This window comes from Cryptotermes secundus, unplaced genomic scaffold (assembly GCF_002891405.2).
Source record: "Cryptotermes secundus unplaced genomic scaffold, Csec_1.0 scaffold250, whole genome shotgun sequence".
In the NCBI taxonomy this organism is placed as follows: Eukaryota; Metazoa; Arthropoda; class Insecta; order Blattodea; family Kalotermitidae; genus Cryptotermes; species Cryptotermes secundus.
This window is the reverse complement of record NW_019738873.1, coordinates 1,184,236-1,211,896: the sequence shown is the minus strand read 5'-3', so window position 1 is coordinate 1,211,896 and position 27,661 is coordinate 1,184,236. Positions and strand designations below refer to the sequence as shown.

General features: G+C 39.8%; 2 protein-coding genes across 3 annotated transcripts in view; one reads left to right on the top strand and one right to left on the bottom strand.

The window, feature by feature from the left end:
• LOC111871127 (leucine-rich repeats and immunoglobulin-like domains protein 3) overlaps positions 1-27,661 on the bottom strand; it is a 44,674-nt gene that overhangs the window by 8,097 nt on the left and 8,916 nt on the right. Inside the window, exons 2-13 of one of the 2 annotated variants that reach the window (XM_023863977.2) lie at positions 22,745-22,813; positions 19,066-19,137; positions 18,845-18,982; positions 16,632-16,775; positions 15,524-15,667; positions 15,293-15,436; positions 12,768-12,911; positions 11,384-11,772; positions 9,724-10,038; positions 8,376-8,657; positions 6,361-6,636; positions 3,609-3,944 (exon numbers count right to left, since the gene is read on the bottom strand). In XM_023863977.2, the coding sequence (XP_023719745.1) occupies positions 3,609-3,944; positions 6,361-6,636; positions 8,376-8,657; positions 9,724-10,038; positions 11,384-11,772; positions 12,768-12,911; positions 15,293-15,436; positions 15,524-15,667; positions 16,632-16,775; positions 18,845-18,982; positions 19,066-19,137; positions 22,745-22,813 (2,453 nt within the window). The other variant, XM_033754113.1, reaches the window with a different exon arrangement.
• Positions 659-1,555, top strand: LOC111871128 (ras-related protein Rab-5B-like). Its single transcript, XM_033754114.1, has one exon. The coding sequence runs from the start codon at positions 659-661 to the stop codon at positions 1,298-1,300; it is 642 nt and encodes a 213-aa protein (XP_033610005.1). The 3' UTR covers positions 1,301-1,555.

The window sequence follows — 27,661 nt, the reverse complement described above, 5'->3', positions numbered from 1 at the left end:
GAAACGAAAAATGTAACAGCGCACCGAGGAGGAGCCGGTAACGTAGAAGCACCGGCCTTCCCAGGAATGAATGAGATAAGATGGGGCCAACGAACGCTGGACCATGGAGCTGCTTGGGACGAGGACCCTTGAAGAAGGGGGCGGAGATAGCGCTTGGAAGAACAAGGAAATGAAACCAGGGAAGTGCCGTTAGACTGTTCGGGACGAACAACGTTTAGAAGGGAGCAACGAAACACGCTATATTACAGCCATCGCTGCGCAACGCCTATAATAGTACGTTAACAGGTAACAGTGAGCTTCCACGGTTACAACGAATACATGGAAAGTTGCCACAGCGACAAACGCAATAACAGTGGACCGTTGCCTGGAAATGCCTGGGATAACAATCGGATTTCCTCGGAGATGAAAGGAAACGAATTGTTAGCAGCGTTGAATGACAACAGAAGGTTCGTTGCGTAGCAACAGCCGAGGTCGAAGCCCAGCTTCGACAAGAGACCAGTCAGTTCTTAGTGTAGCACAGTGTAGAACAGAAGCCAGTTCGCATCTGACTAAAGGAATAGAAGACTTCACCGAGATTAGCGGTGCAAGAAGTAATTACAACGGAGTTGCAAGAAACGTCTGACGTTATAAGTGGATGAGAATAGCACTTGGTTCTGCTATGGCTAATCGCAGTGAAGCCAAATTCCTGAATGGAACAGAAAGGAAATTTTACCAGTTTAAGCTAGTTCTACTTGGAGAATATTCAGCTGGCAAGTCAAGTTTAGCACTGAGGTTTGTGAAGGGACAATTCCATGATGATGAAGAAAGCACAATAGGAGCTGCATTTTTTACACAGACAATATGCCTCGATGACTCAACAGTTAGATTTCAGGTGTGGGACACTGCAGGCCAAGAGAAGTATCATAGTGTTGCTCCACTGTATTACAGAGGAGCCCAAGCGGCCATCGTGGTGTATGATATTACAAACCAGGACACATTTGGGAGAGCCAAGACGTGGGTCAAAGAACTTCAGAGGCTAGCACTGCCAAATATTGTTATTGCACTTGCGGGTAATAAAACAGATTTGGCCAATAAAAGAATGGTGGAACATGATGAAGCTCAAGGTTATGCTGAAGAAAATGGTCTGCTCTTCATGGAGACCTCCGCAAAGACAGCTATAAATGTTAATAATATGTTCTTGGCAATTGCCAAAAAGCTCCAAAAGAATGAGCAGGTGATTGGTGCGGGAACCACGGGTAACGATCGGCGACTGGTTGAGTCTGAAGGTCAGCAGAAGGCACCGGGAAAATGCTGCAAGTGATCCGTCTGAATGCCATTTTGGATCTTCTTCAAAACTCATGTCAGTGTTTACTACCGACAAAATGGAATTAAAGTGTTGGTAGGAGAAAATCCATGTATTGTTTTGAAATATGTTACATATTTGGTATGCTTAGTTACAGTTTACACATTGGAGTGCAGGAGTTTGGCTCCCTGGCCCTGTGCTCTGGTATCTTGCTTAAATTATTTTTCTTATGGTAGCATAGTTGGTTGAGGGGCTATGCTACAAGCCGGAAGGTCGCGGGTTCAAGTCTCGATGAGGTAACTGAATTTTTTCAATTGACCTAATCCTTCCATGGCCTATGGGGTCGACTCAGCCTCTAGCAGAAATGAGTACCAGGAATTAATTAAATAATTTTCCTGGGGAGTAAAGCGCGGACAGCATGTAAGGCTGACAACCTTACCGCCATCTTTGAGCCGATTGTCTAGATAATGTGGGACCCTCAACGTCTCACAATCCTATGGGCCTTCACGGCATCTTACAGGGATAGCTTTACTTTACTATAGAACACAAATATTATACATTAACATTTTAAATATGTGAAGGTAATTCTGAAACTGATGCCTCCAAATTATTTCCTTGACTACAACTGAAAGTAAGCAAATTAAACATGTATGTCAAGTACTACAAGTCTTACATTTATTTATTTTTCCACTTATTCGCCACTTCTTTGTATACATATTCCCAACCACCAAACTGAGCCAACATCTTAGTGCTGTAAAAGTTGCTGTCAGCCTCCCAGAGCCACTTCTTGATGGTCACAGGGAGCACATCATCACTGGCAGATTGTTTCCTATGAAGGCCATCCTTCATTGGGACAAACAGGTGGAAGTGTGACAGTACTCAATCTGGACTGTACAGTGTAACAAACCGTCCACTTTGACTCCCTCATCAGGATGCTGGTATGGGGCACAGCATTTTTGTGCTGAAGGAAAAATTTTCCTCCCTTCTCAGTCCTTAGGATAGCGCAGTCGGTATAGCGACTCACTAGGCTGCGACATAGCTCAAGTGGTTAGTTGCTGGCTCACCACCGCGGCGGCCCGGGTCTGGTCAAGTGGGATTTGTGGTGGACAAAGTGGGGCTAGGGTGGGTTTTCTCCGAGTACTGCTAATCTTCATTCCACCAAATTCTCCATCATCATAATCACCCGGGGCAGGTACAATTGGCCAATCAGTGGCCGCCATGCCGAGTGGACCCTGCTGGATTCGACCCCCCATTAAGCAAATTGAGACCCAGTAGGGTCAAGAATTTTCACTTCTCCATGTCATCCAGACCGGCTCTGGGGTCCACCCAATCTCCTATCCAATGGGTACCAGGGGCTCTTTTCCCATGGGTAAAGCGGCTGGGGCGTGAAGTTGATCACTCACCTCCAACTAGTGCTGTGGTCAAGAAAACGTGGGTCTCTACATCCATTCCCTTATACGTCTTCATGGCCTAGTGCTTAATTAGTTTAAGTGCAAATACAAATTCCTTGTATATTTCTGATAATTTGATAATGGTAACAGTGTAATTCACACATTATAATGTAAGGCATAACTTTTATAATATGGATGCGTTGCATCAAAATATGGAACCATATTGGGAGTTCAATTAACTTTAAATGATATAAACTCCGTCCTAAGTGCAACATTTTATTGTAGGTCTTTCGTCTTGCTTTCTTTTACACTACATGTTTCGGCCGCAAATGGCCATCATCAGGTGTATACACTCACGTAGCTGTTACACTGCACTTAGTTTAAAATTTAAAGCACCGGTCTTCCTAACTGTTCCTTTCGTCATCACTACCAGAATCTACTTTGCTGATATTTGTCTAATTCGTACATTATCTTTGTTGCCTACACATGTCAATTTTGATTTTCATGAACTGGCACTTTTAAATCTTCAGTTCCAATTTTAAAAATTCCTTTAAATTTTTTTTTTCTATATTTTAAAATTTAAAATTCTCAGGGTTACTCGCTCTATGTCTATAGTGCTGCAGCGGCTACTTCTTGTTTTCAGCACTGTACAGGTGTTATTCTGTGTAGTCTCCCTGTGTGTGTGCCGCTGCTTATTTTAACTACGTGTGCTGTCTTTACTTTAGTCGTATTACATTATACTTACCTGCTGATGATCCCATGAGCACCGAAACACGTAGCGGTAAGAAATAAAATTCAATGAGAAATATTGACAGATTGAGAAATTGCTATGTTGACAGATACCTTACCTAACTAAACAACAGGATGCACAATATGCTATTACTTCACATGTCTCACTAGTACTGCACATCTACTGAAGCTCATACCCTGCTTACCTGCAAGACTAAGAACAAGGCCATTCATCAGCAGGTTGTCGCTGCTATGTTTTCCAGCAGAGTCACCAGTCCCACTGTCCTTGCTACCGCTTGAATGCTCCGAGTTGGTGTCAAGGTACAGATGTGGGGCTGAGTCCCTGTCATCAGGGGCCGTTGTGGCAGACAGTAATGTGCCAGGGTACGGGCACTCATCGTTTCGTACTTCCACTATGCCCATGCGTTTGCGAGTCTGATAGATTATCACCACCCACACAATTGAAGTGCCAACTGCACAGCACACAACTGTGATGATGATGATCCCAGTCATGTCACTCTCATTCATACTGGGGCCTGACGCTGTAACCAGCCGTAATACTAATTACTGACTACAAAAAACACATGCAATATTGGTAAATCAAATTCATGTCATCATAAATGGCATTTTTTACACCAGCCATGTCCAACACAGCACCCATGGTATATTTATTATTATTATTATTATTAGTAGTAGTAGTAGTAGTAGTAATAGTAGTAGTAGCCTGGTGGCGCCCGCACCTCCATAGGCACCAGTGAATTGTGCCCGAGTACATAAGAACATTGGACGGCACTGCTTTACACCATATACCCAAAACAGAGGACATTATCCTTGTCACTGTTTTACTGTTGTCATCTTCTATACTGAAGAGTTCTTTCTTCTGAGATATAAAGCTGCAAAGTCCATCGAGAGTAACTCGACGTTTCGGAAGGAATACATCACCAGTCTTCAGGGTTGCACAAGAAGTCAACAAACCAGCATGAAAGCAGGTGGCAAGCAGAGGCTCTGCTCTCCTCCAGTCATTTGACTTTCAACGAACAACATGGCGTTATATCCTAGAAGATTCTTCAATACTGTGAGAACCTCAAATCCTCCATCTTCCATACTGTATGCTTGTAACCACCATTCCATCATCAGACTGCCTATGTATGGAACACTAATAACAATCAAGTCTCAGATCCTGTAAAGACCCAAGTGGAATGCTTCATACAATGAAGATAATAATATGGTTAGAGTCTGCAGAAGGAATTTTAAAGAAATGACACAACTAATTTGACAGCAAATAAATTATAGTTTGTATACAGCGAGAAATATGTATGATAACATTATAAGCAACAATGAAGTGTGCACCATTGCAGTCGCTCTCTGCTGGGCTTGTTTTGCTGCTGCTGCAGTCCATAGACATTGGATGTAACTATGGCTTTCCTTGGACGATGATGCCAATGATTCCTCTGCCTGGGGTGGCCATCCTTACCGCTTTTCCCCACACTTTCCTCATGGTTGTCATAGCGATAGGCTAGGAAGGCAGAAGGACGGATAGGTGATAACAGATACGGGTCTCGTGGCTACAAATTTGTATAATTCTTCAGGTAAGGTCAGACACAATGGTGACTAGCTGTGGCTGGGATTGGTAGAGCCAGAGATATGGTCTCTGGGTCATATCGGGCCTGGCTTAACAGAACAGAAAGAACCTGGTTGTACACGCACACACCATGATCATTCGAATGTACCTCAGAGACAGATTTCATTATGTAACACATGTATACTGGCAATGATAGTAACACTTATGTATACAGGAATATACTTTCATATTGTGATGTGCTTCCATTAAGTCACAATGGCTAAATAAATTTTCATGGTTCACACTGGTAACTAATAAGTATTCATAATGTATCCCAGTTGGCCAAATAGTTAAATGGTTAACTTAGTAATTCAACAGGGCGCAACTTATGCATCCTGCCACTTGAAAAGACTGGGAACAGACTCTCCATAGAAGTGGCTCGTGCTGAGGCAGTAGACACCTCAGGACCTCCAGTTTCTGTCGCAAGTTGTCGTCCTCGAGATAATCCAGTGGTTCATTTCGAAAACAAGGAGGACTCAACATTTTTACACTTACCAATCAGCTACCCTTCTCAGAGAAATCTCAACCTTAAGACCTCAAACAGCATGACAGACAGTCCTTGATGGATATTCCTGAAAGCGTCCATTCAAGAAACTCCTACTCCAGAATTAATGACTGCATGAACCTGTCAGATCTCAGGTTCTCAAAGAAAAACAGAGGTCTTTGAACTTCACAAAAATTCTATGAAAGATAATCAATGCTTCTGGACTTCCCGGCAAGAAGTGGACTAAGTGGCTCACAATTAACAGTGCAAGAATGGGATCCTCTCTCTTCTGGATTCCTAGCCATGCTGGGCAGTTACATCAAGCACACACTAAACGAGACAGATAGTTCAACTCAATGATGCGCCAATCCCCAGCTAGTAAAAAATTATCCAAATTTTCTTACTGCATAAGAGATGATGCCATTACAATTTGGCAGAACTATTCCTGTTTCCTCTTATTTTCAACTGAATTTAAAAAACCAAACTTAACCTTTATTGTCCACGTGCTGCAAAACAGTGCCAGTGCATGTGCTGGGTCAGAAGACTCCAGTATGCGCCACACCACTGGCAAGTTTAAATCTGGCCACCCACACACCATTAGTGGAAGATTTATAACAGGTTGATAACAGTTAACAGAGTTCAAGCAAAAACATTTTACAGTCTCTAGATATAGCATTAGTTCCGAAAAAACCAAATGAGTAAGTTTGGTACACAGTGCTTACAGTACATGTTCAGAATGCTTCCAGTAGCTTCAGTCTTAGGAAAGAGGAAGAGGACAATTTATACTTGTTCCACACATTACAACTCTATAATCCAAAAAAATTCAGGGTAAAATAATACCAAGATCTCTCACCTGGAATGACGGATAGCTGCGAGAAACCTTGTTCTGTGCCGAGCATGTTAGACATCTGGCATTCATATGTCCCAGCATCTGAGAGATCCGTATCGACAATGACAAGAAGCTGATCATCAGCAGTGAAGAAATGTCTTTCTGTGACGGTAAGATCTCTGCCGTCTTTCCTCCACGTCAGCTTGGGTTTAGGAGATCCTGAGGCCATACATCCCAGCACAATAGGTTCCCCAGCAATTATCTCCTTATTTTCCATTGGCTTCACAAATGATGGTGGTTCTGGAAATAACAACAACTGTTTGACAACATAACCATCCATCACCACACACTGCCTTCCTACAGTCTGATACTTCACCTTGAATCTTTGCTGGGGTGCTGCTGTTTATGAAGTCTAATGCTTCAGGTTACTGAAGGCCTCTGTGTACTCTGGGTATACATCTACACCCCTTGGCATAATGGGCTAGGTCACTTTTAACTTAAGTTGGGTTAGGTTCTGTTACAGGTGTACATATATATATATATATATATCCTCAGGCATTTCTTTAAATTATCCAGAAAAATTTACCATGGGAAGTGTTGAGGGGCTAAAGTGAGAGAATGTCATGAGAAATTCTTTCCCAGACCAAATCTAGCCATAGTCTGAGTGGCACATGTTATATATATACCAGGCTCCTGCCCAGTTAACTGCACACAAACACAGTTATTAGCTTCATCAACCTTTCGTGCCATCTAAAGAAGCAAATGAATCACAGAAGCAGATTGGAAGAGCTGAAAATAGAAAACTACATTGTAAGAAGACTGGCTTGCTCAGTTACGTGGGAGTTGAGTTTCTTATTCTTCCACGAGTTGCATTGCAGTCTCTTTGTCATTTCCTCGGTTTGTGCTGCTCAGTTCCGTTCCAGGTGTTCAACTCAGTCTGATAACATTTATGGGAAATTGCGGTTGCCGGTTTACTTGGTGTGCCCGTGCCCTTAGTCTTGGAATCTGGTGAAGATTATTTTGTGTCTTTTGGGACCGTGCCTCACGTACGTCCAGAGGATATTGTGTGATTCAGCCTAATATTTCTAGAAGTATAACTGAGTGAAATGTATGTGGCACATAGCCAATATAAAGACAGCCGTCCTGTGTGACTGATTTGTTTCATTCACTGATTGTTAACCGGTTTGTGGAACCATACTTCAGTCTCTGGTCTGTCATATTGCTTCTGTTACCCTGACTATCATGTGGTTAGCCCGTAAAGAAACACCCACAACAAGAGAACTCACTTCTTTTTGACAGTGTTAGTAGTACCACATATTTCTTTAACCCAGATCTGTCTTTCGATTCTTTGGTGTTAACTCATGTGCAGTCCCATTAATCATACTCGCCAGAAGAATAAACTGGGTGAATACGGTGCACCTCACTATGCCCCAATGGAAGATTATAAACACATTAGTTAGGTAGTTAGTTATTGGAGAGGGTGGGTTTCCCCATGCACTTAGACCTGTATTGGTCCACTGTGCTTCCCTCTATGATTTCTACCAGTCTCTATATCCTACCGGTACTGGTGCTTACCATCAGTCCCGCCCAGCCAGCGAGACCGGCTCTACTAGCTGAGAGGTATCTATAATGCTTCCCCCATCTACCAGAGGTATTAGAGACTGCTGTTGGGCGGGAAACGTCCGTTAATTTGGCTCAGTGACCTCCTTTGGAGATATGAGGTTCTTTTACGTGCTGTAAAGCTACGACACGGGGCCCACAGCTTAAAGTCCCTCCTGGAGGACTTGTTCCATGAATTTTTCCACCCTTAAAAATTCGACGACCTCCGCCGGGTATTTGAACCCGCGTACTAGGAGTCATGAGGTGGGAACGTTACCTCTAGACTACGGAGGCCGCTTTATAAACACATTAAGAAATCAATAACTCATATTCTCATTTAAGATCACCAAAAATTTTTTTCACCAAACACTAAGAACATCCTCTAAAGTTTGTAGCCTTCTAAATGAGAAACAGCAAATACACGATGTCTACTGACTGACCTTCGACTGTTAAAGAAGCATTGGCAACAATCACTCCGGCCTGATTCTGGGCCGTACAGCTGTAGGTGCCCATGTCCACTGTCTTCACATTCAGTATGAAAAACACATCATCTGTTGGCATCACGTGCATGCGCCGTTCCCTTGCAGCTGGGAAGTCGTTACCACCGTCCTTCTGCCAAGCAATCTCTGGAGGGGGCTGCCCCCTTGCCGCACACTCCAGACGAGCAGTGTTTTTAGTTTTCACAGTTATATTTCCTGGAGTTTTCACAAATGTTGGGAAAACTGAAACACAAATAATTTGGAAGACATCAACTCTTGTTGTGCCTGCAATTATGTATATTAGAAGAGCAATGTTGTAACGAAAGAACAAGGCAGCTGACATGTAGCATCAAAAGTAGAGATAATTAACAACATAGTGCTAAGTGCCACTATGCATCATTCATCATGACAAGTTAACTCTTTATGTTGGAGCAGTGGATCTTGGTGGGAAAGCTAGAAGGGAAGAGACCACGAGGACGACCTAGATGTAGGTGGCAGGATAATATTGTGATGCATATGACAATGGTTTGGTAAACATATTCCCCAGGGTACATCTCAACAGTGGAGGGACATCCGTTGCTCGGTAGCAAGTCGCTAGGCACATTTCTGTGACAATGGACAAGCACAGAATACCAAAAAAAGTGTCTATTTGGTTCACCCCGAAGTTATAAAATGGGGACACACAATTAATTCAAGAGTTTATTCATAAGGGAGTCATCATTCGACATTCACTGTTTGTAAATTAGAACCAAGTTAATCAGAGTAGAAGAGAAGACAAGTACAGTTCAGCAAGATGCAGTGTCTTAAGCACTCACGGACTGTGAGATGTCATAACTGATTGTAATTAAGAGTAACTGTAATAGATGGCATCAACAAATCCAATTATCCAATCGAGAACTTTTGTGACCATTAGTGCCAAAGGGAAGCATTTCCGGACATGGGTGTATTAACAAAATATGATCATACTGAACCCATCTATCTACCACAGTGTGCTGTAACATATATTTATTTACACCCTTTATAAGTCAAACAAAACCCCTTACACATGACAGTATTTTGTTGTATTAACTGAAACTGAAAATCACAGTTATGCTGTCATGCAGTTAGTCATCCCCTCCCCTCCAAGTATTATCACATTACAGTTTCCAACAAGCAAGTCCCCCCCCCACAAACTACAGTATTGTAAAACTGTTCACCTTACTACTCCCATTTCTGAAGTCACTGGCTCATTAATCACCAAATAAATTAAAATACAAAGGACTCCAAATGAATAAATACAAAGGAAGTGGCTATATACAGTTATACATACTTAAAACAGAGATCCTGGCCTTTAGTGAATATGTCGTGCCATAATTGTTGGAAGCCACACACTGATATCTGCCTGTGTCGCTGTCCGAAATGTTGACAAGGGACAGAACCGAATCATGCTCCGTGCCCTTTCCATTTGGACTGCGAGCAAAGTTCGAGATGTTTCCACCTTGAAAATCCAGATTATCTTTCTTCCACTGGACGGTCATTTTCACATGTGATGACGACACAGCTTTGCAACGCAATGTTACATTTCCTCCTTTTAGAGCCACCTGTGTTTTAGGATCTTCAGTGATGCGAGGGTTTGGAAAATCATCTATAAAGAATAAAATGCACATTCATAAAGTTAATAAATATGTCTAAGAATAATCACGAACATACACCGATCTGTGCCAGCAAAACAACAGAAAATGTTGAAGAAATCTGAGAACTCATCCATGAAGACTGCTGCCGAACAGTCCATGAGCTCACAGACACCACTGGGATCAGGTATGGAATTTTCCAAGAGATCTTAACAGAAAATCTGAACATGCACCGCACTGCCGTGAAGTTCGTTCCCAAACTCTTGACAAATGATCAAAAGCAGCAGCGCGTAAACCTATATCTTCAGCTATGAGAGACAGCTAACAAGGACTCAACTTTTATGAGTATCTCTAGGATCATGACGGGTGACAAAAGTTTGATTTATGGTTTTGATCCAGAAACAAAGCAACAATTGTCACAGTAGAAGAGCCCACAATCACAAAGAGAAAAAGGCACGGCATGTCTGGAGTTCAACAAAGAGCATGCTCATTGTTTTTATCGGTGTGAAGGGGATTGTTCACGATAAATTTGTTCCCCTTAACATTACAGTCAACTCTGACTTTTACTGTGATATTTTGAGATGTTTGAGAGAAAATGTGCAACAAAAAAGACTGGAACTTGCAACCACAACTGGCTCCTCCATCACAACAACGTACCCGCCCACACATCCCTGAAAACCACAGAGTTTGTGACTAACTACAACATGGTTATCATTCCCCATCCTCCTTAATCACCAGAATTAGCCCCCTATTATACCACTTTATTTCCCAAATTGAAAATGAAACTGAAGGGATGACAAACAGTGTCTAACATCCAAAGGGAATCACAAGTGGTACTCGACAGCATTAAGGAACCATAAGAAACCACGTGGAGTATCCATGACTCTGAGACATGATGCTGACTCTCAGAAGTGTGTTATGACTGCTATGTAGCAAACCATAAACAGTTCTCTATATGTATGCCACTACTGAATTCCCTTTGTATTAAAAATACACATCACACTTTTGGTTTTAGCAAATATTATTATATTATATTATATATATGATTATAATATTTTCCATGTTAAATTTCTGACCGTCTCCCTCAGTTTTAATTTTTCAAACTTTTGGCCCTATAGAAAAACATTATTTACCTTACTGAACGGGGAAAAGATGGTTATAATCTTTAAAATATCAACAAGTCTACTTAGTTTAAGAAAATATTTTAACCTTTCAACTTCAGAGACTTTCAAAATGTAAAACTTACAAAAAGAAAACCAAATCTCTAGGACTATATTTAAACACAAAACATGCCAACTTTGTATAACTAATGAAATGGAAGATAACGGGAATGAAGTGCAGACGGCCACCTGTACTTACCGCAGGTAAAATTCCCAGGATGCACCTGTGTGACAAGCTTCCCTTCCAGCCATTCAGGATAAGCACAAACAGCAATGATAGGTGTCTGGAAATTTGTTGCTTCAAGCCAAGCAGGAAACCATTTCAGTTTGCAGTCACACAACAAGCTTGTTGTGTTTATAAGAAGCTCCTTCAGTTCCGACATACTTGAAAAGGCATTCTCTTGCACTGAGGTAATGTTGTTGTTGCTCAGATCGAGCTTCTTCAGTCTCTCCAGTCCAACAAATGCTTTCTTTGTGATGGACTTGATGTGGTTCGAAGCTAGTCCAAACTTGAGCAACCGATTTAAACCAACAAATGCACTGCTCATATCCTCAATTGTTGTTGATATCCTGTTCAAATTCAACTCCCTGAAATAAACATTCATTTCATTAATTTTTTTTAATATTTAAACCCTTTCTATAAGAACAAGGTTCAAATAGAGTGGGGTTTTATTTTTGTTCATAATGTACCAACTACAGCCCCACCAATGTCACTGTTATCCTCAAACTTTATCAATGCTACTCCCACTTTCTGACTCATTATACAAAACATGCACAGTTTCATTTTCTTTCCAACAACTGCAGGTCCAAAATCATTATCATCACTCATGTTATCATTATCATTATCATTATGAGTGTCAATAAACGCATCACTTGGAAAATCAGGTAGAGCATTCCCACGTAACTTTGTCAATAAACAGCTTTGCTTCCTGCAGATGTCATTTCTACTTGACTGTACCAAGATAAAAGAGAATGAAAAAATAGATAAAGGGTTTATAATGGTGTCCTAAGAAATAGAGAGCAATTTGTCTTAGCAGGAACATTGCAAAAACATACGACAGGTCATCAAGAAAGAGCACACACTCCCGCAAAAAAAAAATCTCTCTCTCCGCCCCCCCCCCTCTCTTTCTCTTGGGGTTTTGTGTGTGTGTGTGTGTGTGTGTGTAGGTGGGTGTATGCACTCAGTTGTATGTCTAGGTGCATGCATGAGTGTATGTAAAAACATTTCCTGCCTAAAATGTGTTCATTAGACAAACCATATTTAATTTAAATGAAAAATGAAGAATTTTATTTGCATGTGTTGTTCATCTGTTATGTCCATCAATTCTCTGTCACTTTCTTCATAAATCAGTATGGATAAAACAAACAATTGATGGCATTATGTAAACATGGTTGGTAACAGAACTCCCCATACATATTTTTGTATGTGTCTCATAAAATATGCACTAAATTTTAAAGTAAGGCAGAATGAAAAGTACAACACTGTTCAGAGTTTCAGTTCAGAGCTACATAATTACATGACCATGAAAATGTTTTGATTACTCTATGTACATACTGAAAGAGGGAACATTCATCTTACTCACAAGACTTCTAGTGCAGGAGTGCTGTTAAATGCACCTTCAGCTATATATGTGATTCTGTTGTTACTCAGATGTAATTTTTGCAACTTGGAGAGATGTTCAAATGTTTCCTTCTCAATTGATTCCAGTCTGTTATTTGATAAGTCCCTGAAATGAGAAATACGAAACCAGAAAATATAGATTAAACCGACTTTTGATGCCTATTACATACCACAAAAATGAGGTTGTTCACATATTAGTCTGGAAGTGAACTATACCGACCGAGAGACTGCTGTTTGTTGGCGAACTTAGTGCCAACTTTAGCAGATAACAGTTCTGTAACCAGGAACTCCTTTTTATTCTCTTCCAAATGACAGTAAACAGAATGCCACCATTCACTATGTGTCACTAGGGACATTGGTAGAGTCCTTGGTGTTCAGGTTTCAAGATATCAGATTTAAAAAATAAGGTTCTGAACTTAAGAGCAGTAAGCGTTAAAAAAAAATTCAATGAGCACACAATATAACAATCAATATGAATTTAATTTGACACTGTCATATCCAGCAACTGATTGTACATGAATTCTGACAATGAAAAGTCGGTATACACTCAGTTCTTTTTGCATTTACTTCTAGCACAAAAGTACGAGGGCTATTCTGAAGGAAACCTCTGGTGAACTGTTAAACGAAACAAGCGCTGAGGAAAAAGTTTTATTATATACAAACAGTATGTACATATTTAAGCTACATCTCAAGGTAAGTCACTTCTGGAATTGAGGCACTTGTCATATCAGGAAATAAGTTTCTGTATGCCTCTTTCAAACAAGTCTGCCACCTGTGAGCTCAGCCACATTTTGACACCTTCCATCAACTCATTACTTTTGAAGTGTTATGTTCAAAGCCAGTTCTTCAGGCAGTACACAGGTGGTAGTTGCTCAGAGCAAGATTAGGGTTGTAAAGAGGGTGGTCAAACAACTCCCAGTTGAAATGCTCCAGCAGGGCAGCAGTGCTAAAGTATGAGCAGCTGTATGTCGATGGGCCTTTTGTTCTGAATGCCCCTACACAGTTTTTTTTTAACATTTTGCAATACACATCTGATGTTATTGTGGTCCCCTGTTGCATGAATTCCACCATCAGCACTCCTTCCCTGTCCCAGAAAACAGCTGCCATCAGCTTTCTCGCAGATATTTGTTTAAACTTTTTTGGGGTGTCTGGCGAATGTGTATGCATCCACAGCTTTGACTGCTCATTGGTTACAACATTTACAAATGAAAACCATGTTTCACCACCTGTTACTTGTACAATGTGATTGAGAAATTAATCGCCATCTTTGTGGTATTGCTCTAAAGTCAAAGCTGAAGCCATTCTCTGTGTTTTGTGCACATCAGTGAGCATTTCTGGAACCCATCTTGCTCAAAACTTGCGAGAGCCTAGCCTAGCCTAACTGTGATAATCCTGTGCAGAACAGTGTATGAATTTTGTTGAAATTCACATGAAGGTCCTGAAACTGTGAAGTGACATCTTTCACAAATTTTCTGGTCAACACTTTGAACAAGATCATCACTCACTACAAACGGCCGACCACCTCACTCTTCTGTGTGAACATTCATTCACTCATCTTTGAACATTCTACACCACTATCTTACAATTCCTTCCCTCATTACATTTTAGCCTTAAACTATGCATAACTCATGAAGAATTTACACAGCACTCATAATTTTGGCATAAAGAAAGCAGATAACAGTGTGACTTGCAAATGGCGGGATTATCAATCACAGAACACATCATAACTCACTTTGTAGAGACAAGAACAAACATTAGGTGACCAGTTATGTGATAGCTTACAAGGCAAGGAGTCATATGATGCTACCTAGCATGTGCAAACTCTCCCCCACTCTTCATTAGTTGCCTAAAAAACAGAGGTTATTTTCCAAATAGCCCCCATAAATACTGAAAACTAAAATAGAAAACTGACTGCTGGTAACATCAATTCTTTGCTAAAAAGGAAACTATTTAACACTTGTGAAGGGGACAACCAGTGACCTCCACGTTGCTTGCCCTTCTGGGTGCTGAGTTTCCCATTCTGTGTGTCACTTCCTTTCTTCCTCTTTGAAGAACAGACTGGTTATTTTAAATCGATAATCACCAAATTTCACATCTCAAATTTGTACTCACATTTCATAACTTTAACAATCCAAATTAATTGTCAAGACTGCTCAGTTCTTTCATCAATATTAAAGAAAACACTAGTAAAGTTTAGACCACAAAAATGAGTTTCTGTTACAACACTTGTTCATCCCTTTCTCAACTTCTATGTCACTTAGCTATATTTCAGAGAACTTCCATGAAAGATATGTGGCCAGCTTTAAGAACAGTAACATGATAATTCTGCATTGTAGTGGGAAAGTACAACTGTCAAAAGAGGGTCAATGTATTTAAAATCAATACCATGAAAAATTCACATCTAACTTTCAGTTGATCTATTTTCAATCTAAATGCAAACTGTTTGTGTCCTGAATACATAAACAATTTGGTGAATTAACCACTTACAGTTCCTTCAGAAGCTGACAAAATTCCCATCCATCTTGTTCAATACTAGATATATGGTTATTAGCCAGAGTGAGTTGATGTAGAGAGCTCAGCCCATACAACCAACCTTTAGTAATGCTTGTGATGTTGTTGAAATCCAACTGTCTGTAACGATAAAATCCAATCAGTTTCAGAATACTACAACTGGCTGGACCTTGTAGAATGCTAAACTTCATATTCAGTCATACTTACAGAGTGCTCATGTTCTTCAGTCCCCAAAATGCACCATCCAGTAGTGTCTGTATTGAATTCCGCCGTAACTTCAGAACGCTCAAACCTTCTAAGCCATGAAATGACAAGCCTTCTATTTCAGTAAAATGATTTCTATTCAGCTCCCTGCAAAAGAAAACACCACCAAATAAGATGACACGCAGTGCATTTACTTTATTTGTAAAATCATGTTCGCACTGTGGGTAGTAACCCAATGCAATATGGCAACTAATTTTAATCCTTTTAATTTCTCCAAAACTCCCATGCCACATAGACAGACCTGTTATTCCAACATGCATGAACTAAGATAAAATGTATGAAAATGATCATTTAGGTAAAAGCATGTGAGATTGGCATTTATTATATATAAATTTACTTGTCTTTCAGTGGAATCAAATGCTCAAGAATGATTACTTCACAATAAAGCTCACAAAATGAATTTATGTGAGCGATTTACACTACTGTTGTGGCTGCACAGAAGTCATGTCTGACTGAGGCAACATGAACGATATATTAAAAATTCTGGATGATATTTCAGTTTTCATTTATAAGCAACTTCATGTTACCTTATGCTGGCAAACACCATTCACAAGATCCAAACACTACATGAGTAAAGTCAGTTTTTGCATTTTAACAAACTGTTCTTTTTTTATACCAAAACATTCATTCATTAAGCAAAGTTCTATTTGTCCTTTTCACAAACTATTCTCTAATTTCTGCTTCATTACAGCTGTTACTTACATAATTTAAATAAAATTTATTTGTTTGATTGCTTTAAGCTAACCACCTACATACCAAATTCTGGGTGAGCTACTAACTCATCAATTAGTCTGGACACATCCCACTCTCTACAGAACCCAAAGGTTTATCACAGTGTTCACAAGAGGACAAACATGGCACACACACACTGTGATCTATCCAATCCATACCATGCCAACCTATCTCTCTAAGATCCATTCTAATATTGTCCACCCACTTACACCTTGGTCTTCCCACCAATACTTAAAATAATACTTCTCCAAAATACTGTACCACTGAATTTTAATGAAATACAGTCTTTCATATGAAAGTACAAAATTGTCAAACTTACAAAATCCTCAAATGCTTAAGATCTTTGAATAATCCTTTATGGAATTTTGTGAGATGGTTGCGATTGAGCCTCAGTTCTGTAAGCAAGGGCAGATTGTCCAAACTGCCCTTCTCAATAGCAGAAATCCTATTATTGTTCAGATTTCTGTAACAAAATAGATAAACACAGGCTTAATTACACATGTGCATTATACACAGCAGAGCACCAATATGATATATACCTGGCCTCAGAGCCACTGCACTCCCCTCTGGTGATTGTACGGAAACTGCGAAGTCAGATACTCAAATATATTGTAATATATCAACATGGGTACAGAACGAATAAGCTTCTGAGCTGAGCCAGTCAATCTGTAGTGTGCAATCCACAACAAAATTGTGTTCCTACTGGGAGCTTTACCATGACAACCCACATTAAAGTGCACACAGAAATGTTGCTGAGACAGGGTAACATAGCCACCAGTTTTAAAAAACGTTTCAACAACGAAAGCACGATGCTACGCAGTCCATTGTTCATGTCTACTGAAATGGCGTACTTTGAGCTGTTGAAGATCAGTAAGCCCTCTCTTTCCACACCACCATTGCCCAAACTACTGGCAACTAAAAAACGTCTGCTTTCCTTGCCAGACCCTGTATTTTATCTCACGCTCCATCTATGTCTTCATAACACCGTGCTTAAGTATAAGGGAAATGAAACTTAATCTTCATCACAATTCAGATCAATGGAACTCACTGAAATAAAGCAATCTATTTTCATGACCTACTAAAACTCATTCATTTATGGTTTATTTAATGATACTGCTGGTACCTCAAACTGTACAATGTCAAATGACTGGTGAATAATGAGCTGAAAAGGATAAAGAAAGGAGAAGTCATGGCATAATTTGAGGCATCATCCCAGAATCTGTCTGGAAGGTCTGCGAAAAGTCATGGAGAACTTCAGTCAGAATAGCCATCAAAATTCGAACTAACCACCTTCTTAATACAAGTCAAAAGCATTATCACTTGAACCAGATTGCTTGGCTCCTTCTAAAAATATCAATGGTGTTTACATTTCTTTTATCTACTGAATGGCACAAACAAAGGGAGATAATCTTTCAAGATAAAATATATCTAAAACATATTTATATACATACAAAGATATAATTGACAACACGCAATCAAGCAGTCTGTCTCAACACATATAGAAAAGATTGGCATAGACATGAGCACATGCACCTGTCTTTGTATGCATCTGAAGTGTCTCATACCCCCCACAATTGAAGACGTTAATATATATGTGCATGGTTGTCAGTCTTATGCCAAAACGTTATGTCCTGCAATATGACATTCCTGTATGAATTCATACTGTAGAGACATACAATGAAGAGAAGCTCCATGAGTTCTTCCCTGCACAATTAATAGTTTTCCAGCTTCTGAGGGAATTAAATTAGATAATGAACATCAATATCCACCACCATTAACGTTTCAGTCCAGGACAATCTCTACTCTGAGCTAATTCAACCACATCCACAATCTTACATATATAAATTTATAATATCCAATTTACATACTCTCCTAAGTGACCTCTTTGTAAAACATATTCTGCCACACATTTTGAAAACATCTCTCCAAACAAATGTAAATTGCATGATTTCATTATGAGAGACTGATGGAACATGCTACTTATTTTCCCACGATCCATTGCTAAACAGTTTGACCAGGGATTCTCAAACTTTGGATACTGTGACCTCCTAAAATAATACAGACATTTATGTGACTCCAGTAATCAAAGCTACTGATGTATTAAGATTAATGAGACATCTGGCACATTACCTTAATCAATGTCTGCTCACTAGAGCCAGCTTCTGTGACAGCACCTATATTACATCTGACTTGTCAAAAGTGTGAATGAATACAACAATGCTTAAATTATTCTTGTAAATTTGGTGACTGCCATTACAGTAGGTCATGACCCACCAGAGGTTGTGATCCTCAGTTTGAGAAACCATGCATTATGTCATTAAGATGTAAATAGCAAGTGGAGGTCAGTGTGCAAATATTTCCAGGCTTTCACATATGCTTGAGCTGAACAGTGAACCATAAGAACACATGAGATAACAAGATGGACCCCCAACACTGTTCTCAGCTACTGTTTTTATAATATGAGCTAACAAAAAACTGATTATTCTGCATGATATTCAACAATTCCATTTACAAGACTGACATGCAACTTACAAATTCTGAATGCTGGATTTAAAACGGAAACTTGTTATGCTGATGTCAACAAGACGATTGCTGTTCAAGTCTAGAGATTTCAGACTTGTAACATTCTTTAAAGCAGAGCAGTCAATGTGCTGAATCTCATTGTGTGACCTGGAACAAATTTATCCAATTAATGGCAAACAACAAACACTTTAATTACAATTAAAATACTTTAAACAGATATTTGTACTTACAAGGTAAGAAATGATAAATCTGGCATGTCATTTAGGACAGGAATCTCTGTAAACACATTCTTATTCAGCTTCCTGCAAAAGAAAACAGGAAATTAAATATTAGTTCTTGAATGTCTCCAGCTACAAGGAAGTGTGAATTACAATTTCTTGTCTATCTCATAATTTTAATTGGCCTTATTCCAGTCTGGCATAATTTAATCAAAATGCTCTCCCATTGTACTATTAGGTATTCCCAGTGCAGACTGGTATTCTGAATCCTGCCATTTTCCCTCAGATATGGATGGAAAACAACTTTACCATGCTGATATATTGGGTTTCTGGACTTTAGCCATCGTCCTAGTCTTTAAGATAACAAAAACACGACGTTTCTGAAACTGGATCTGTTTCGTCCTCAGGTGAAGGAAAAGGGGAACACCTATTCTGATAAAAAGTCTCCACGACAGAGCCTCTACCATATGCCAAGATCGACGAGATTTGGCCATAGAAATTAACAACCTGAGACACGATCTTCAGTTGAATGGTTATCCCAAAGGTTTTATTGACTCGGTCATTAATTCCAAGGGCAGTAGTCGTCCGAAGAAAGAGGAAAGCCCTCTGTGTTCTGTTTATATTGCATATGTGAAGGGTGTGTCTGAAAAGTTTAAATGGATAGGTAATCGATATAATATTAGGCCCATCTTCCGTACAAAACACACACTTAGGAACTCCCTTATGAAAAATAGACCGAAAAGAGATCCGCAACAGATGGCACAGTGCGTCTATAGCATTCCCTGTGAATGTGGCAGAAGCTACATTGGCGAAACAGGCAGACCTCTGGCCGTGCGGCTCCGGGAACATAGGCATAACCTAAGAGAAGGTCTAGAAAAATCTAAATTAGCCCAACATGCCTATGAAGAGGGACATAGGGTAGGCTGGGATGAAGCTAAGATTTTGGATATTGAAAGCCACATCAGGTATAGGAAATACAAGGAAGCGGCCCATATGGCATGCTCGGCCAACCCAATTAGCCAACCCAGTTTGGACTTTTCTCCCATTTGGATCCCCATTATCAGCAATGAAGTCACCAATTCACATAGAAGATCTGTATGATGTGATATATGCTTTTATTTATTTCTATTAAGTTCTAAATTAGATAGACGTGATTTACTCCATTGTTAACGCTAGTTAGACACTATTAGTTTTTGTTACTAGTTCTTCTTTCTATTCCATGCCGTGGGGTCATGGACCTGGTTATGAGTTTGGTTTCGTGGCGTAAATTTCTGCAGATCTATCTATCCTGGTTCCACGCTTGTATGTGTTTGCTACAATTTGTTATGAAAATTTTTCTTATTAGCTCTCATGGACTTGGCCTGGTCTCAGGTGTTTATAATCTTCATGTTGTGTAACATGCCAGTGATTGAGGCTAGCTCTTTCTAACGGACCCAACAGAATAGGTGTTCCCCTTTTGTCGTGTTTTTGTTATCTTAAAAACTAGGATGATGGATAAAGTCCAGAAACCCAATATATCAGTGTGTTATACACCATCGTCAGAATCCTATAGTAACAACTTTACCATGGTATTTTAATGAAAGTTGTACAGCATTAAATAATGACTGCTAAGGGAAACCTTGGTTGGACAGGGTGACTAAAGCAATGGCAATCCAGGTAAATAATAATGACACAGAGAACAAAGCTATGGCTATCCAGGGATACTGTGAAAGCAGGAAGCATAAAGCAATGGCCACATGGGAAAAGCATGAAGACAAATAGGGTACAGAATTTCAGAGAAACTGCAAGGGCTGGGAGAGTAAACCAACTATCTGGTGAAAATGTGAGGACATGGGTGGTCAATTATCCAGGTAAACTGTGAGCCCAAGAAGGGCAGCGCAGTGGGTACTGGGGGAAACTGTGAAGATGGAAGATGAACCACTGACTATTCAGTGACACTGTGAGAACATGCAAGATTTTAAGCAATGACTATGAGGGAAAATTGTGTGGACAGGGACAGTAAAGCTATAGCTATATAGAGAAAATGTCAGGATGCTAGAAAATAGCAAGGAAAGGGAGAGTAAAAAAAAAAAAAGGCTATCTCGGGAAACTATTAAGACCAGGGCGGAAGAAATGGTTATTCAATGAAACTGTGAGGACAGAGATTATAATGCAATGGCTATAAGGAAAAACTGTGACCAAAGGAAGAATTACACAATGGCAGGTAGGATAAAACAATAGCTATTTGGGGAAACTGTGAGCAAAGGGAGGATAAGGCAACAGCTATCCAAGAAAACTGTGAGGACAGGACAACACAATAAATACAACAAAAATTTTCAGGATGGGCAGGATAAAGGAATGATCCTCCTGAGAATGAGTGAGGGCAGTGAGGAAAATAGAATGGCTATCCAGAGAAATTGGAGTATTACAGTGATTAAAACATCTGCTATCCTTGTACATCATGAGGATAGCACAGATAAAGCCATGGCTGTCCAGGCAAACTGTAAGGACACACTGGCCACCCAGAAATATTCTGAATACAGGATCTTAGTTTAATGGCTATCAGGGAGAGCTGTAAGATAAAGTAATGACAACCCATGGGTACTAAGGACAGAAAGAGCAAAATATGGCTATATGGGGATATTGTGAGGCTGAGGAGGGTAAAGACAGGGCTATACATGAAAGCTGTGGAAGACAGATCAATGGCTATATGGTAAAGTTGAAGGCAGAGGAGGGTAAAGCAATGGGGAACTGAGAACTGGTAGGATAAAGCAATGAGTATCCAGAGATATTATGAGAACAGGAAGAATAAAGCAATGGTTATCTAGGGATATTGAGAACATGCTATCCAAGCATCCTGTAAGGACAGGATGGTCAAATCAATAACTATACAGGGAAACTGAGACAAACTGGAAGATAAAACAAGGGTAATCCAGGCTGAAACTGAGATGACAGGGATGGTCATCATGGGAAAGTACAGTGGAGGGAAAGCAATGGTCATCCAGAGAAACTATGACACGAAGGACACATTGGGCTACCTAGGGACATTTTTACAGGGGGGATAAAGCATTCGCTATCTAGGAAAATTTATGATGAGGATACTAAATGTCCATCTGGGAAATTCTGATGAGGATTGTACCACAATGGCTTTCTGGGAAAATTCTGAGGACAAGAAGGGTAAAACAGTGCATTTTTGGGGAGGCAGTATGAGCAGGTAGGATAAACAATGGGCTTCTGAGGAGACTGTGAAGACCCTGAGCATAAGGCAATGGTCATCTGGGAAAACTGTGATACTGATGATAAACAGCAATATTCTGAAATTATTAGGATGGAAAGAGCACAGTAATGGCTGTCTGGGGAAACTGTAAAGACAGCTGGGATAAAGCAGTGGCTACCCAGGGAAATTGTGAGGACAATAACTATATAGCAGTGGCTCTCCAGAAATATTCTGAAGACAAGGAGGGTAAAGCAACCATTATCCAAGTGTATTACGAGACTATTCTATAGGTGATACATAGCATGTGTCCCTCCTGCAACACAAGCCCTAGGATCTGCAGCACATTCCCAAACAATTTCCCTATACAAGGACAGTTTAAATGGAAGGACTTAGTAAAATATCATGGTGTTCACTAGTGGAAATCCAAAACTATGTCAACTTGGTCCTAAACATAAAAGTAATTATATAATCATACACATACTCTGGAATACTTACAGTTCTGTCAGTAATCGTGAATTCCTTGCTTCAATGATGACATCTCTAAGTTGATTAGAGCTCAAATCCCTGGGGGAAGAAACAAATAAATGTGAATAAATGTTGCCAATCACATACAAGAAACAGAAGACTTCACACATTATTTAAAAGGCGAAGCTTAAGGAACAGGAAAGTCTCAGCAAATTACTTTAACATTGCATATGCTCAAAAACATTTTCTCATTAGCCATGGCACCATCTCCTTGAAAACTTATCACACTGGTCTGGGTTACAAGGATTACCCTTGTCAACAGTTATTCCTTGTTTACGTGGAACCCAAAGTTCACCATCATCATCAGAAAAGCTATTGAACCTTGCCATGGACTAACTCACCTCCAACAAAGGGCTGCAACAATAGCTGAACCCCCCCCTTTCCTTTTTCTAAGTGCTGACTGTAAGAAAGGCTTGAAGATGCAACAAAGAACAATAATTGATCTGTCTTCATCACAATGTATTAGTTAACCCAAAACCCCTTCTGGTGATTTATATACTGTCATACATAATAACAATTTCAACAACGAAATATATATAAATACTTTTGGTATCTCCTTTGTTACTATCTTTTTGGTTACTGTTCCCTTAACTTCTGTTATGGGCTCAAAGACTTTCCTCCTGCTTTAGCCATACAATATAATTTTTTGACATTGGTTCTTAGATGCTATATCAAATGTAAGTTACACACTGATTTCAGAAATTTTAAAAAGTGACAAAGGTGCATCATAATCGAGGGAATACAGCACATTGCAGATTTTGTCCTGAAATCTATTTCAGGAGAAGAAAAAGTTCTTGGCCTTTAACATATTTACTTCCAGAATAATCGTTTTACAGATTACGTGTCATTTTTTGAGTCGATTACAGTATCATCCAACAGACTGACACAATCAAGCACAGTGATCATCTAATTTCATTAAACACACACTGACATGGAAATACATAAAACATACTTCTCACAGGATCTGACATTGTCACAATGGTGCTTATTAAGAGGTCTATCTTCCTGGATATAACGCCACATAGTCCGTTGAGTCAGTTCACATACTGGACAAACACGTTACCTCCATCTTCAGGGTCAAAGAATAAGACAAGCAAGAAACCAGCATGAAGCAGGTAACAAGCAGATGGAGATGACAGGTTCCTTCAAAATGATGTTTGACTTTAAATGGGCTACACAGCAATATATCCTAGAATTCTCCATAATTCTTCATAACAGATATGGAGGGCATCACTAGGAATTTTCAAATTCATTTTAACCTTTTGCATGCCATGAACTGACCACATCAGTTGAAAAGACCGGTTCATTGTTAATCAGTTACTACAGCATTTCTGCCAACATAAGTCGCCAAGTATGACATTCATGTATGTTTCCCTCACTGTGAGGAAAGTACTGTCAGATTTCTGGGCAAATGGGCTTACCACCATCATTTTAGCTAGCAGGCCTATGATTAGAGCTTTCCAGTCAGATGGTTACTGCTCTAACATTACACGCATTCCAGTTCTGTTTGAACAAGTCATTAAGTTCCTCATGCAGTCATTTTAAATGTTTACTTATTAATAATGATGGACTGTATTTATCAGTTATGATACTAAGCTGACTGTGACATCATCCTCAAGCTCGGTGTCTTGAAAATAAATCTACTGCTTCAGAGGATAATCAGTGAGCACAAAACATTCATCATTTCATTGGACTGAAGAGTTCAGTCTTCTGGAATATTAAATCAAGCAGTGTGATGAAAGTCAACTAATGTTTCTGAAAAACACATGGCCTCCATTTTCAGGGCTGATATGCAAGACAAGCAAGAAACAAGAATGGCAAACAGATCAGTGGTATTATATACAACAGGGCACAACACCAGTGGTACCACCAAAATGACTGCAAGTAACACATAATTGACAAACAGTCTGTACTAGTTATGAATTTCACAAACTCTTCATGCAAACTACATCAAAGTATTGTATACACATACAGCTCCTTCTGACATGAATGATAACTGATTACATAAGCTGAAGGTCCTTCCACAAAGACATGCAAATATTTGTACATCTGCAACTTACACAACCAAGCAGTAACCTCATGTTCAGGGCATTATGCATATGCAGCTCTGATACAAAATTATCTATACCAAAAATCAACCTCAAATATCAAAATGTATCAAAGGGTATAAAAATGATTTCACAGAAACACAGCTCACTGGCCACAAAATGCTATTCCACAGAACAACTGTCATTAGTTCGCTCCCTGGCAACCTGGAAAGCTGCTGAAACAAATGCATAAACAATGTTCCCATATGCATCCACTTCCTGTACTTTATATTCAACAATGCAGAGTATATGACAAAGTCCAGAAAATCAGTAATCTAGAGCCCTTAAACTTAAGTATGCAAGCATATTTTCAGCCTTGAAAAAAATTCTGACAGCACCCATCATCCAAAAATAAGGCTTCAAAGGACACACAATCATCTCAGCAAACCATACCTGAGCAGTTTCTGAAAGCTGTAATGGCTCTGTTGGTTTACTGAAGAAACTTTATTAACACATGGGTTATAAATGACTGAATGATTCCTGTTTTATCATTGCATTTTCAACAGCAGAGGTTAAACAGTGTTGAATGATAAAACTATTTTGGATCAAACATTAGGAAAAGTGTTACAGAAAAAACTGATATAATATAAAACAAAAACAAACTCCGTGGCTTTAGTCCACAAGTGAAATATACCAACCAAGCAACCGCCACTTGTCGGCGAAGTTAGTGCCAACTTTAGAGGATTAGAGGGTGTTGCGTGGTCAATGCAACAATTTCGGTTTCATAGATGGGAGCTGCTACTTTTTCATTCAAGCAGCTCCTCAATTAACCTCACAAGGTTTAGTGGACCCCATTCCACAACCACTATTTCTCAGAAAGACTGGTAACGCCGGGAATCAAACCCAGGACTTCTGGATTTGTAGCCAAGAAAAGTATACTCTTTAGATTTTGTAACAGGCCAAAAAAAAAAAAACTTAAGCTATTTCTGTAACAGGCTGAGGAGGCCCATAGGCTTGTGAAGATGTCGGGGTTCCCAATTTTCTAGACAATCTGCTCCTTTCTGTTAGAGGCTGAGTCGACCCCAAGACCACAGTGTGGTTGGAAAGATCAGGTACAATGTGAAGTCCCTGTGCTTAACTAATTAAGCACTACAGCATGAAGGCATATTAGGAAGAGGATGTATAGATCCATGTTTTCTTGACCTTGGTACTAGCTGGAGGTGAGTAGTCAGCTTCACTCCCTGGCTGCATTACCCCCGGAGAAAAAGCCCCCCCCTGCCCCCGGTACCCATTGGATAGGAGGTTGGGTGGACTCTAGTGCTGGTCTGGACGACATGGAGAAGAGAAATTTATCAACCGTATCAGGGCTCGAACTCCAACCCCTCAGTCGTCCAGCCCATAGCTAGTCAACTTAACTTAGATAACTTAAAAAAGCAACAAAGTCAAATATTTGGAAATGATGGTAACAAATCAAAATTACACTCCTGAAGAAGCCAGAAGAAGAGTGTACACTCAGGGGATGCTTCTTATCATTTCATTCAGAATCTCTCGTCCTCCCCTCCTCCTATCAAACTTATTTATTCTGGGTGCATTTAAAACACTCAGATTACATTCTGCCACATGAGAGGGTGATTAGTGAATAATGAACTGGAAAAGATGTGAAAGGAAGTGGCTGTGGCCTAATTTTGAATAATATCCTGCGTCTTCCTAGAGGGACTGGTGAAAACCATGAAGAACTTGAGTCAGGACAGCTGATCTCCTGGCCAAGATTTGAGTTCTCTCTCCCTCAAATATGAAGCAGGAGCACTAACCACTCAACCACAACATTCAATATATGCTACATGAATCTGTAANCAGACACGTATACAAAATTTTAGTCAGAAAATTTTGGGCCGGTAAGAGGCCTTATGGAAGACCTAGGTTCAGATGGGAGGGTAATATTATAAAATGGACTGTGAATAAAAAGAATGGTAGGATGTGAACCTGATTCATGTGGCTCAGAATAGGGTCAAGTAACACAATACTGTAAAGACGGTAATTAAACTTGCAGTTTGATAACAGGTGGGTACTTTCTTGAGCAGGTGAGTGAGGCTTAGTTTCACAAGGACTCTGCTCCAAGCAGCCAATTAAAGAAAATGTTTGTAATAGCTGAAGAAAATTATGATGGTCTACTTTAAAGTATTATGTCAGCATCTGCACAGAGGAACCACAGATAAAAAGAAAAGCCTCAACCAGATTAGGTGGTCTTTGGACATAGAATCTCTTCAGTATAGAACTGATGGTGGATACAGTTACTATAACTTCACTCCTAACTTTTAAACGCATTGTGGCATGCAGACCCATTGCTAGTGAGATAAACAAATATACAACAGCCATTACTGAGTAATGCCTTCACAAACAAACATGTTCCCATGGCAACAATTGAACTATAACAATAAGGAAGCTGTTTTCTGTGCAGTCCATACTGAGATGTTATAAGCAAGACAAGTTGGAAGTGGCAATTAGTCAGCCAGTGGAGTGGAGTCAGTTGCTGAGTGTCTTAGTCTGTTAGTCAACAGATGCTGTAGCTGAGGCCGGGAACAGTTTGGAACTGCTAATGAGCGACAGCTAGGGAAGACTGAGAAGACTTTCTGTGTGCTGTAGTTAGAGCGATCTTTTGAGCGTGTGAGTCTGCCATACTTATATGTTGTCATATTCTGTAAGTGTTCAATTATTCTGATTACCAATCCAAGCCCCACCTACAGGAACTACAAAATCATGACAATATATAATAATTCTTTATCAAGATAACATATAATAGCTTTACATGGTTGGTGTGAAGGTTATTTAATGATCTTCTATCACCTGCAGTCCATGTTTA